General features: G+C 37.9%; 3 protein-coding genes across 18 annotated transcripts in view; 2 read left to right on the top strand and 1 right to left on the bottom strand.

Moving 5' to 3' along the window:
• The window catches only part of Iqcb1 (IQ motif containing B1), a 228,264-nt gene extending 218,538 nt beyond the window's left edge, over positions 1-9,726 (top strand). For all 10 annotated transcript variants that reach the window (XM_052158373.1, XM_052158367.1, XM_052158372.1 and 7 more), the window contains 3 exons: positions 2,618-2,749; positions 8,447-8,603; positions 9,184-9,726. In XM_052158373.1, the coding sequence (XP_052014333.1) occupies positions 2,618-2,749; positions 8,447-8,603; positions 9,184-9,413 (519 nt within the window). In that variant the 3' untranslated portion in view covers positions 9,414-9,726. The remainder of the gene's footprint in view (positions 1-2,617; positions 2,750-8,446; positions 8,604-9,183) is intronic.
• Positions 1-12,220, bottom strand: part of Eaf2 (ELL associated factor 2) — a 1,192,577-nt gene that overhangs the window by 255,417 nt on the left and 924,940 nt on the right. The gene's annotated exons all lie outside the window — the stretch shown is intronic.
• Positions 1-12,220, top strand: part of Golgb1 (golgin B1) — a 247,039-nt gene that overhangs the window by 161,578 nt on the left and 73,241 nt on the right. The gene's annotated exons all lie outside the window — the stretch shown is intronic.

Genomic DNA, 12,220 nt, shown 5'->3' with positions numbered 1-12,220 from the left:
CTGCCTTATAGAACCCAGGACCATTTGCCCAGGGATGGCACAACCCACAATGGGCGGTGCCCTCCCTCATTGATCACTAGTTGAAAAAATGTTCTCCAGCTATATTTCATGGAGACATTTTATCAACTAAGGCACCTTTCTCTGAAGACTGTCTTGTTTTGACACAAAATGCAGCCTTGTCAACTTGACATACAAATCACTATTAAGCCACAACACTTACTTCTTGTTCATCCCCAAGATGTAAATAACTGTAAACCTCCACAATCTTTATGAATTCAAACACATTAAAATTCTGGTTCCTTCAGAGTATCCAATCTCTTAAAATACAGTCTTTTAATAGTTCAAAGTCTCTTAACTGAGCTCCAGTAAAATACTTTCTTACTTCAAGGGGGCGGGGGGTGGGGGGGGGAGGGACCAAGACACAGTTGAAATCAAAGCAAAGCAAAATCAAACTTTATAACCATCCAATGTCTGGGATCCACCCATGCTCTTTTGGACTTGGATTATTCCTCCTCCAAAGTGCTTGTGTCACTTCTCCAACTCTGCCCTCTGTAGCACATAGCTTGTCTTCTAGCTTTGGCTGCCTGCACTGCTGTGATCATCCCATGGCACTGGTATGGCCAAAACACTGGGGTCATCTGCTCAACTGGGCTGTACTTTCACAAATAGCGTCTCATAGGCTCTCATAGTGCCCAGCCGCAACTTCTCTGCATAACCTCTTCAGTCCTTGGCCTTCAACTGCTACTGACCTATACCTTCAACCAGTGGCCTTCCTGGCCTCTCAGAATACCAAGCCTCAGCTGTTCTCCCTGATCCTTTCATGTCTTCAAAACCAGTGCTACCTGGCTAATTCTCATACAGTAACAAGTCCAGCTACCAACATGAGGTACAACTTTCTGAGAACACAGCTTCTCTGGGCTCTCAGAAAACACTTTCCAGAAGATTTTACTGCAGTGATGCTCGTCTCTTCTTAATCACTACTAATGTCTTACCTCCAGCTAACCAGCATCAATTGACCCAATAATAAAAAAGTTTCACTTTATGTGTTCTGGTATCTTGTTAATCACAGCTAATTGTTCAGGTCCAGCAAACCAGAACCACAGAATCTTTTTTTTTTTTTTTTGTCTTTTTTTTTTATTTGATATAATTTATTTACATTTCAAATGATTTCCCCTTTTCTAGCCCCCCCCACTCCCCGAAAGTCCCGTAAGCCCCCTTCTCTTCCCCTGTCCTCCCTCCCACCCCTTCCCAGTTCCCCGTTCTGGTTTTGCCAAATACTGTTTCACTGAGTCTTTCCAGAACCAGGGACCACTCCTGCTTTCTTCTTGTATCTCATTTGATGTGTGGATTATGTTTTGGGTATTCCAGTTTTCTAGGTTAATAACCACTTATTAGTGAGTGCATACCATGATTCACCTTTTGAGTCTGGGTTACCTCACTTAGTATGATGTTCTCTAGCTCCATCCATTTGCCTAAGAATTTCATGAATTCATTGTTTCTAATGGCTGAATAGTACTCCATTGTGTAGATATACCACATTTTTTGTATCCACTCTTCTGTTGAGGGATACCTGGAGAACCACAGAATCTTAAAATAACAGCTTTGATAGAGTATTTGATTGTCCCTCTGAAATTTCACAGGTCGTGCCTTCATCTTCTGCACTGCTCTCAATATTTTTATCTTCCAAGATCCTATAGAACATCCCAATGAAATTGAAATACTCATTGTCTTTTCTAGTTCCAAAGCTCTTCCACAAACTTCCCACAAACATGGTCCGGTCTGTCACAGCATTACCCTACTATGCTTATATCAACTTGTCTTAGTTAGGGTTTCTGTTGCTGCAACAAAACACAAGTTGGGGAGGAAAGGGTTTGTTTGACTTACACTTCCAAATCATAGTTCATCATTTGGAGGAAGTCAGGAGGGGAACTCAAGCAGGACAGAAACCTAGAAGCAGGAGCTGATGCAGAGGACATGGAGGGGTGCTGCTTACTGGCTTGCTTCCCCTGACTTGCTCAGCCTGCCTTCTTATAGAACCCAGGACTACCAGCTCAGGAATGACACCACCCACAATGGAACCTCCCACATTGATCACTAGTTGAGAAAATGTCCTTTAGCTGGATCTCATGAAGGCATTTCCTCAACTGAGGCTCCTTTCTCTATGATGACTCTTAGCTTGTGTCAAGTTGACACACAAAACCAGCCAGTACACCTTTTAAAAAAATTAAAACTGTATAGTCTTATACTCTACTACCATGGTAGGAAAGTGATGTATGCTTAGTAGAAACTAGATTTCAACTGGTAGGGGTATTAAGCATATTTGCAACTAAGAGTATTTTCAACTTAAAATTGATTTATTTGGACATAGCCTTATTAGGGTTGGATCTGCATAATTTAAAAGTTATTATATTCCTTTATTTTGTCATAGTCTCATTCTCTTCCTCATGCATACTCAGAGTTACCTAATGCAACCTTGGTGTTACTGACTTCCATTATAGGGAAGATAAAAATATTATATTTATAATATAAATGTTATATAATATAACATTATATTCTGTTACAGGAACAGAATCAAAAGTTCTTCTTTTCCTTTTTCCCCTTCTCTACTGCACTCCAGGTTCTTAAATTCCTAGCAAAGTGCCGAAAGAAAAAGAAACTCTTTGCCTCTTGGCATGGACTCCAAGAACTCAGTGATGCACGCCGAGTTGAACTGAAGCAACAAGTAGATGACTATGTCAAAAGACATACGGTATGTAGGTTTCTGTGCTGAAATACATGTTGCATTAATCCATTATTCCATTGCATGGTCCTTACCACCAAAGTAGTATCTCATATATATATTCACATTGACTGTTGGATGCAAGTTCCATAGACTTAGTAGACTAGAGCTCTTCTTACAATTACAGGATCCAAAGGTATAATTGGTGGTGCATGGGGACTCAACTTAAAAACTGATTATTTCCTGTACTGTGCCAACAAAACTTGTGCATTGCTTCTTTTATAATAGTCCTGTAAATCTTGTCTGTTTTGAATCTTTTAATAAGAGTATATATTAATTGTCATTCGATGAATATTCATTCTTATCTCCATATGCTCAAACACATGCATAACAATTAATATTCACTAATCTTAACCCCCAAGACGTAGTAAGATGTAAAATTTGATGCCCTGTCTCTTTGGGTTTAAAACTGTAATGCTGCTGACACCTTTTCACAACAGAAACATCCATTTCTCTGACTTTGTGTTGGCACAGTGATACAGAGTGGGTACCTCCTGCTTCTTCCCTCTGAGATTTTGACCTTACACTTCTCCACATCTTTGAAGGACAGTTCTGTCTGATGTTAGAAGGACTCAATCATTTTTGTGATTTTAACTGGCTATATCTCTGCCTACCTTTTTTTTATTCCCCATGTTTCCACACTTGTGAAATTTTATGGAAAAACTGATAGTTTATATATTTTGATCAGAATTCTTACTTTTCTCATTTGAACCGACCACTCTTAGTATATCAAAATAATACTCACATTTTGTTAGGATTGTGCTAATGCTGCTTGAGTCTGAGTTTGTTTCTTCCTTCCTCCTTTCCCCTCCTCATACAAACACAAATTTCTACAATCTAAAGTATGAGCCTAGAAGAGTGATTCACATTTAATCCTGGCACTCAGGAGGCAAAAACAGGCAGATCTTTGTGAGTGCAAGGACATCCTAGTCTACAGAGCAAGAACAACCAGGACTATACAGAGAAACCCTGTCTCAAAAAGTAAAAAAAAAAATCTGTAGGTTGACTATGTTAAAGGTTTGATATAATACTTTCAGGTAAACATACTACTTAACATTTTATTCTTCCAGAGCCTGTCCTCTACAAAATATAAAGCAGAATACAAATGTATCTGTGTCCATACATGAACCTGATAACCATTGGAACAGAGCGGTGATAGAAAGTAAATTGTATAAAAATGTTTAGTGTGACCTGTAGAAGAGGTTTTTGTCATTGTTTACATCTTTATGAAATATCACTGGCTCTTTTTGTCATATGCACCACATAGTTAATACCTCAGTGTTATGGAGTGTTCAGCCTTTATGACAAGTATCCATTTCTATTGTTGTAGGACTAAAGTAACTAAAGATGAATTAAATGAATAGGCAGGGTAGTATCTCAACTAAACTATTTTTATTGACTTGTTTATTATTTATTATCTAGGGGTCAGAAGACAACCTGTAGTCAGTCCTCTCTTTCTGTCATGTAGGTTATAAACATCAAATTCAGGTCATCAGGCTTGGCAACACACAGAGCCATCTCACCACTGAAAACTATTTTCTGAAATAAGCTTTTGTTTTTAGTTTGCCGCTCTTTGTTTTGTATAATAATAACTTATAATTATAGTCTTTGTAGAATACTAAAAAGTAAAATATATAGAAACAATAACATAAAAGCCAGAAGAGAAGAAATAAATGTATGATTTAAATTCCTGTGTATAAGTTAGTAAGGTATCACTCAGAATTAAATTGGTAAGTTAATGGCACATAATATAAATCCTACAACAATGAACAGAGAGCAAAAAGTTAACAAGGGAAATGAAAACAAATCAAAAAATATATATACTTTAATCAAAAAGAAAATAGAAAAGAGGGAAATGTATAAGAAAGTTATAGGAAAAATCAAGAGACTGAAGCATGATTATATTACAGTAAATATACATGGTATGACTCTATTTAGAAAATAAAACAGGTTTTCAGAGTAAAATTGAAACTAAAATCTGTGTGGGAAAGATGACTCAGCAGTTATAAACACTTGCTTCTCTTTAGAGGATCCATGTTCAGTTCCCAAGACCCACATCAGACGATTACAACCATCTGTACATTTAGTATTAGGGATCAAACAACCTCTCTTGGCCTCTGTGGGCACTGTACACACACGCTGCACACGGAAACAGGTACAATAAATACATGCACATACATAAAATAACTTTTAAAAGTAAAGCTTGGTTATATATTAATTAGAAAAGATGTATTTTTTAGATGGAAAAGTAAAGGCAAACAGTACTGTCATAAAGTGTCATTTAATCAAGAGAACATAAAATTCCTAAGACCTTATGTAGCCAATACAAACCTTTAAAATACACAAAGCCAGTGTAGATGATCCTCGTAAGAGTGTTAAGTGTAGTAAGCCAGATATAAAGTATGGTTCCACTTGTCCAAGTTGAATGGAGTCATCAACTAATAGAAACAGAAAACAGAATCATGGTTCCAGGAGCTAAGTACATATAATTTCTAGAGGTTCATGTAATTAGTACAATAGAAAACTAAAGGAATTGCAGACCTATTTATAGAAAAGCAGAATTTCAATCCAAGTTCTATATTGGGTACAAAATTTAACTCAAAATGTATCAAATCTAATCAAATGCATGTCCTAAAACTATAAAACTTCTAGAAGAAAATATGGGAGAACATTGTAACATTGAATTAGGGAATGTACAAATAATTTGATGGTTTTCTAAACATATATGAATCAGGATGGAGATATCTCAGAGCTTAAGAGTGCTTGCTGCCCTTTCAGTGGACCTGAGTTACAGTCCCAACATCCAGGCTGAGTAGCTCACAACCACCAGGAACTCCAATTCTAGTGGAATCGACACCCATCTGGCCTCTACAGGTACCCACATGCTCGTGTATATTTGCATGAGCGCTCGCACGCATGCACACACACATATGCACATGCACACACACACACACAAATAAGAATAAATCTTTAAAAGCATTTAAAATACCAATATATGCAGGACCCTGCATATATCCAACGCTGCAGCAGTAAAACTATAAAACCTAAAAGATACTGTTTTAACGATAGTTAATTATCTAGACATATGAAGTACATTTACCTTGTTGTGTAGCTTTAACCACCCTTTTATCTTTAGACTATTTTTCCCACTTTTGATAAAACAAAAAACCTCTTTGCCGCCCCCCCCCCCCGTCTCCTGACAACTACCAGTATGTGAATTTGACTAAGTATTTAATATGAAGTCATATCCTTTGTACACAATTTATTTCACTTAGTTGAATGTCTTTAAGATTCATTCAGGCTCTAAATTATGTCTAAATTATTTTGTTAAGATGGGAATGAAATTCCACTGGGCATATTCCACAGGCAGAGACGGGTAGATCTCTGGGAGTTTGAGGCCGACCTGCGCTGTGTAATAAGACACTATCTAAAAATATAATATTTTAGATAACAGTCCATTGTCAATGTGTTGCATATTTTATTACTTCAGCAGTAGCAGTCAAGGATCTTATTTCTGTTTGTGTTTGTTTGGTTTTTTGTTTGTTTGTTTGTTTTGGAGGGGGAAGTGTTTCTTAGTTTGCCTTGGTTTGTGTTATGAAATCCAAATTGGTGTAGGGCTCATTCTGTAAGCTTTGAGGGTGACCTTAAACTTGCGCTCCTCCTGCCTTCACCTCCCAAGTGCTGCCATTACAGACATGCACTGCTGTACTGTACAGTGTTACATCATGTTGGAGACTAAACCCAAGGACTCTCTGCACATGAGGCAAGCACTCTACTGATGGAGCTGTGTCTTCAGCCAATGTTTGTTTTAAATGTACCTGGTAAATATGACTTGTATCTCATTGTCTTTTAGATTTGCATTTCTATTATGATCAGATATTTTCAGTGTATTTCCATGTATTTATTTACCATCTGCAGAAACACATTCAAGACTTCTGCCCATTTTCAACTCAAGTTGCATTTTTGTTGATGAGCTGAATGAGTTATCTGTATTCTGTTCCTTATCTGATAAGTGATTTTATTTTATTCTGTGGCCTGCCCTTTAACTGTGTCCTTTAATACACAAAAAGGACCCTTTAGGTTTGTTTGTTTGTTTTTGGGTTTTTGGGGAGGGGGTTGTTTGGTTGGTTTTGGATTTGGTTTTTTCGAGACTGGGTTTCTCTGTATACCCCTGGCTGTCCTGGAGCTCACTCTGTAGACCAGGCTGGCCTCGAACTCAGAGTGCTGGGATTACAGGCATGCACCACCACCGCCCAGTTAAGGCCCTTTAGTTTTATGAATTCACTTTGCCTTTTAGCTCTTTTTAGTTTTCTGTCTCTCTTCTTTCACAGGTATGAAAATTCCTGTAGTCAAATGGTATCGTTCTTCCATATAAGCTCTGCATATCCTTGTGTATACTCTACCTCTAGGTTACTTACATTCTCTAATCAATGTAAAGACAGTGTACATTGTTGCTTGAGTATATGTTTTAGAAGTTTATACATGTACGAATTTAGTGTATATGCAGTATTTTCTAATACTTTAGTTCTTAGTTGAATATGAGTTTAGATCTCATACATAAGGAAGGATGAGTGGAAGTCTAATGAATACCCCAGTTTGTCATTTTTTACTATGCTTTGATAAGGTCTGTGGCTGAAAGGTTAATTACTACTTTATCAAATACTAATGTATTTGAGAAAGCTGTGGTGTCAGAAATTCTGTCAGTTTTAAGGGTAAGATTATTTCATTTTTATCCAAATTAGTCACTAATATCAGCCTTAAGTTATTTGAGTAGTCTAAAGGATAGGGTCTTTTAGCTGATTTACGTCTCTCATTCTGTGAAACCATAAGCAGTTATAACATTGCGGTAAAGGTGCATTTGGAGTAGGATTGTGATAAGATATAACAATATTTCAAATGAAGTCCAAAACAAAAGGAGTTGGCTTCTCTCCTCTTCTAGACTGGTAACTTTACTAACCTATTTATACATTTATTGTGGTCTCAGGGTATCATTACTTACCATGTCTTTGTAGAAACAGTGTGTGGAAGCATAGCAGAAGGAGACATGGAGGCCTGGAGTGGTAGCTCAGTGCTTTAGAGTACTTCTTGTTCTTACAGAGGTTCTGGATTCAGTTCCTCATATCAACGACACCCTTTTCTAGTCCCCTCTGAGGGCATAAAACACACATGTGGTGCACATTCATACATGTAGGCAAAACTCATACATACAAAATAAAATCTAAAAATTTAAAAAAAGAAACTTGCCCATCTACATCATTATATAAAGTTAGGGTGTGGGAAGTTGTTATTGTTTAAATTCTGTTTGACGGGATTAAATTCTGTTTGATGGATTCTTTTGTGTTCCTGTCGTGAGGTTGTTTGCATGCTTGTTCATTTCTCTTTTAGGTTTTTTGAGACAAGGTGTCACTATATAGCCCAGATTGATCCCAAGCTTAAGATTGTCCAGCTTCTGCTCCTGTGTTGAGATTACAGGCATGAATACTCAGAACTAAAGCTATTTTTAAAGATAATTTAATATTTGCACTAGTGTACAAGTTAGATAAGAGCTATAAGGTTCTATTGATAAAATGGGAGATTGCTAAACATTCTAGCTCTGCTATGGTGGGTAGGTAAAGCATATTTTGATACGTAATGTCTTTACGGCACGTTTTCTGTCCTGTGCTTCAGGGCTCTCAGATGTCGGATGTGGCCAGCAGAGAGCTCCATGCACAAGCACAAGAACGGCTGCAGCACTATTTTATGGGAAGAGCCATAGAAGAGCGAGCCCAGCAGCACAGGGAAGCGCTGATGGCTCAGATCAGCACCAATATTGAACAGCTGATGAGTATGCTCTACACCTATCTTTGTTTCATAGATGGAATACCCCTCACAAGAGATGTGGCATCCAAAATCTTTACAAGAAAAGTGCCACAAATGTGTTCTAGTCCTCCAGAAATCTTGCATCATCCTAGTTTTCAACTCTATACCTTCTGTTTGTGTTTGTTATAAATTCAAGTATTTCAACTCCATCAAAATTACTAATTTCAAAGATGTGCTCTTCTAGACACATTCTGCCCAAAACTTTAGTTAAAAGTGTTTTGTATTTTAGAATTAGATAATGACAGTAGTTACAGTACAACGAACTTGTCAAAAATAACTATTAATGATATTTTTACTGAAGTTTCTTTAAGCTTAACACAATTTATTGTTTTTCTTTTAAGGCTGGAAGTTGCCAGGAATTGTGGTTGTTGTGTTACCCACATCTGTATCTGTTCATTAGACACCTGCTGTCATAGTTACCAGTGACAGTACAGAGTTAGAACCCTGGACTGTCCTGACTATAGCTAAGCTCCAGCTCTGCTGTTTCCAAGTAGCTGCTTGCCTGGCATACTTCCACTAACCCATTTACTTTCTGTTTGCTGCAGAGGCACCAAGTCTGAAGGAGGCTGAAGGAAAGGAACCTGAACAATTCCTAAGTAGATCTAGGCCTGTGGCAGCCAAGGCCAAGCAGGCCCATCTTACTACCCTGAAGCACATACAAGCTCCCTGGTGGAAGAAGCTTGGAGAAGAACCAGGGGATGAGATTGATGGTCCAAAGGATGAGCTTAGTATAGATTTAGGAACTTTATTTATTGGTGGAACCAAACCTCCCTAGAGAGTTACTATGAAAGATGGCAATCTTACCTTTGAAGAGGTTGTTAGTTTTGCCTCTGGCATGCCAGTGGCTTTCCAGAGCATCATCTTCATGCAACAACACTTGGAAGCAAAAAGCAGAGCATTGCCTACCTCACTCTCAGTTATTTTCCCTGTCTCTATACCCTGTCTCTAGGCACAGACAGATTTGTGGGCTTTAATTGTGGGATAGGACTCAATGTGAAATTTTCTTGTTAATATGAAATTTCTTCTGTTTCTGTTTTCTAACTTGAAGTTGTTTTGTTTTTGTTTTTAAATAAAGTGTTTCCAAAGAAGTTGTCAAGATTATTTCAATGTTTTACATTTGTTATTCAGAAATCCCATTATTTTACTAATATTGTGTGTGTGTGCATGTGTGTGTCTGTGTGTCCGTGTGTATTTTTTTTTTTTTGAGACAGGTTCTCTGTTCTAGTACTCTCTTTGACCTTGAATTTCTGGAGGACCACCTGCCTCTGCCTCCCAGGTCCTGGGATTAAAAGTGTGTGTCACTACTGCCTTTATGGTTTTGACCTTGACAAAGTTTAGGAAAATAATTGGTCAATGAAATAGCATTGCATTAAGAAAGACAGAAGAGACAGAAACAGTAGCTTATAGTGCATATATTAAAGTAAAAATAATGCTTTTTTAAAAAAAAAAAGTCTCACTATATAGTTCTGGCTGGTCTGGAATTAACTAGACTTCACAGTTCTACTTGCTGCTTCCGCTTAGTACTGGGATTAGAGGCATGTTCCACCATACCTTGCCATTGCTTTAATTCCTTTTTAAAATGGTGAAATGGAAAATATGTGCAATTTCTGCTTGTTTTTGAGTGTGTGTATGTGTATATGTGTGTCTATGTGGGGGTATTTATTCAAAATGTCAAAAGGGGTTTCAGAGCTTGAGGTACTGGTAGCTATGAGGTACTGGCAGCTATGAGGTACCAGACATTGGGACTGGGAACCCAATGGGTCCTCTGTCAGAGCAAGTGTTTTTATTACTGAGCCATCCTTCCAGCCCCTATACACTGCTTTTCAATAAAAAAAAAAGCCTTTAATTGGCCACTTTTTCTAGCTTGTGATTTATTGGTATATATTATATTCGTGGTATATACGTGATAGTTACATGCAACTTATATTTGACAAATATTTAAATAAATGTTAAGTATAAAATAAAATACTTTATCTGGAAGACACATTGGTGAGAGGCCAAACTACTCCGCCTTGGCTCCTGCCACCATCTTAAAAGAAAGCCTGAGAACTTAGCCCCCAGCTGAACCCAAGTACCAGGAAGGACCCCAAGGCTTGTCACTCCCTACCTACTTCCTAACAACAGTTAATCCAAGATTAGTCTGATTGTTCCATATTACTTTCAGACCCGTTAGTGATTGTATATGGTCTTGCTTCAGAGAACCTATCTGTTCAGCTTACAATAGACAATTAGATGCTTGCCAGGCTGGACCCTCCCTAACTTATTTCCATTTCCTATAAAACATTGCTCCAATGAGAAGTCAGAGCTGCCTCACCAATGTGTCCTGTGGGCCAGTGTTGAGTAAGCCCAAAGTCGACTTTGTAATAAAAAGACCCTATGTGATTACATCAGAAACAACTCCTTGGTCATCTTTTGGGATCCACAAATACTTCATAGAACAACATTGGAATGTCTTGGATATCTGTATTTGGTGTAGAAGATGGAGAGCGGCCTTGAAAGGGAATTGGGTAATAATAAATCAGAAGAGCAAGACCATTTCTTTTGTTCCAAGTTTTTATTCTTTGACAGTTCATATATGTATGCAATGTATTTTGATAATGAATACTCTTATTTTCCTCTCCCTCTAGAAAACTCTCCCAGTACCCCTGCCCATACTTTCATGTCACTAAAAAATAAATAAATAAATAAATAAATAAATAAATAAAAATAAAAAAAACCATTGAGTTTAATTAGGGTTGCTTTCATGTATATAGGTGAGGGATTATTTACTGTATCATGGGAAATTTACTAGTGGTGACATCATTGAAAGAATGACTCCCCTTCCCAACAGGCATTTAACTGCCAATAGCTACTTAGGAATAGGGTCTCATGTGCCCCCATCTCCATTCACGCTGGAATACTGAGAAGCATCTTGTACAACTTTATGCAACTTTCCACCACTACTGGTTAATTCATGAGAGCAATGGCCATGGCACGTCCAGAGTGCAGCATTCCACAGCACTCCTCCCCATCCTCCAGTTTTTAAGTTCTTTCTGTTTCTTCCATGATGTTCAGTACGCCATGGAGCAGGGAAGAAATATAGATGTTCTTTTCAAGGCCAAGTACATGACAGACCCTTTATTCTCCATCCTTTGACTATTTACAAATTTCTGCATTTACCTTTGCTCACTGAAAAAAAAGTATCACTAATTTGCGTATATACACATATTTTGAAGGCAATGTGAAAAGTGTCCGCTCAGCAAAACAGTAAGAAGTTCCTTCCTAGTGTCTATGATCTTCCCAGCCAAAGGCTTCTGACCAGATTTACATACAATACCAGACATTCCCTTTTCCAGAGCATGCCTGAAGTCCAGGCAGAAAGGGTTGGTTACCCCTAAAGCAGTTGTACCATTACTGTATGGCAAGTCAGTACTGTAGAATGCAGGGTCCACGGTGAGCTAAGACCAATGATAACTTTTCTCTCCTAGCAGCCACACTTTCTAGCAAGATGAGGGCTAGCTGGTTTCTAAGTCAGTCTTAGTTCAGTTCCTCTGTGTTCTATAATGAGTGTGTATGGTCTACAACATGGTTTTATTATCTAGT

This window comes from Apodemus sylvaticus, chromosome 15, assembly GCF_947179515.1.
Source record: "Apodemus sylvaticus chromosome 15, mApoSyl1.1, whole genome shotgun sequence".
NCBI lineage: Eukaryota > Metazoa > Chordata > Mammalia > Rodentia > Muridae > Apodemus > Apodemus sylvaticus.
This window is presented reverse-complemented; position numbering and strand designations above follow the sequence as displayed.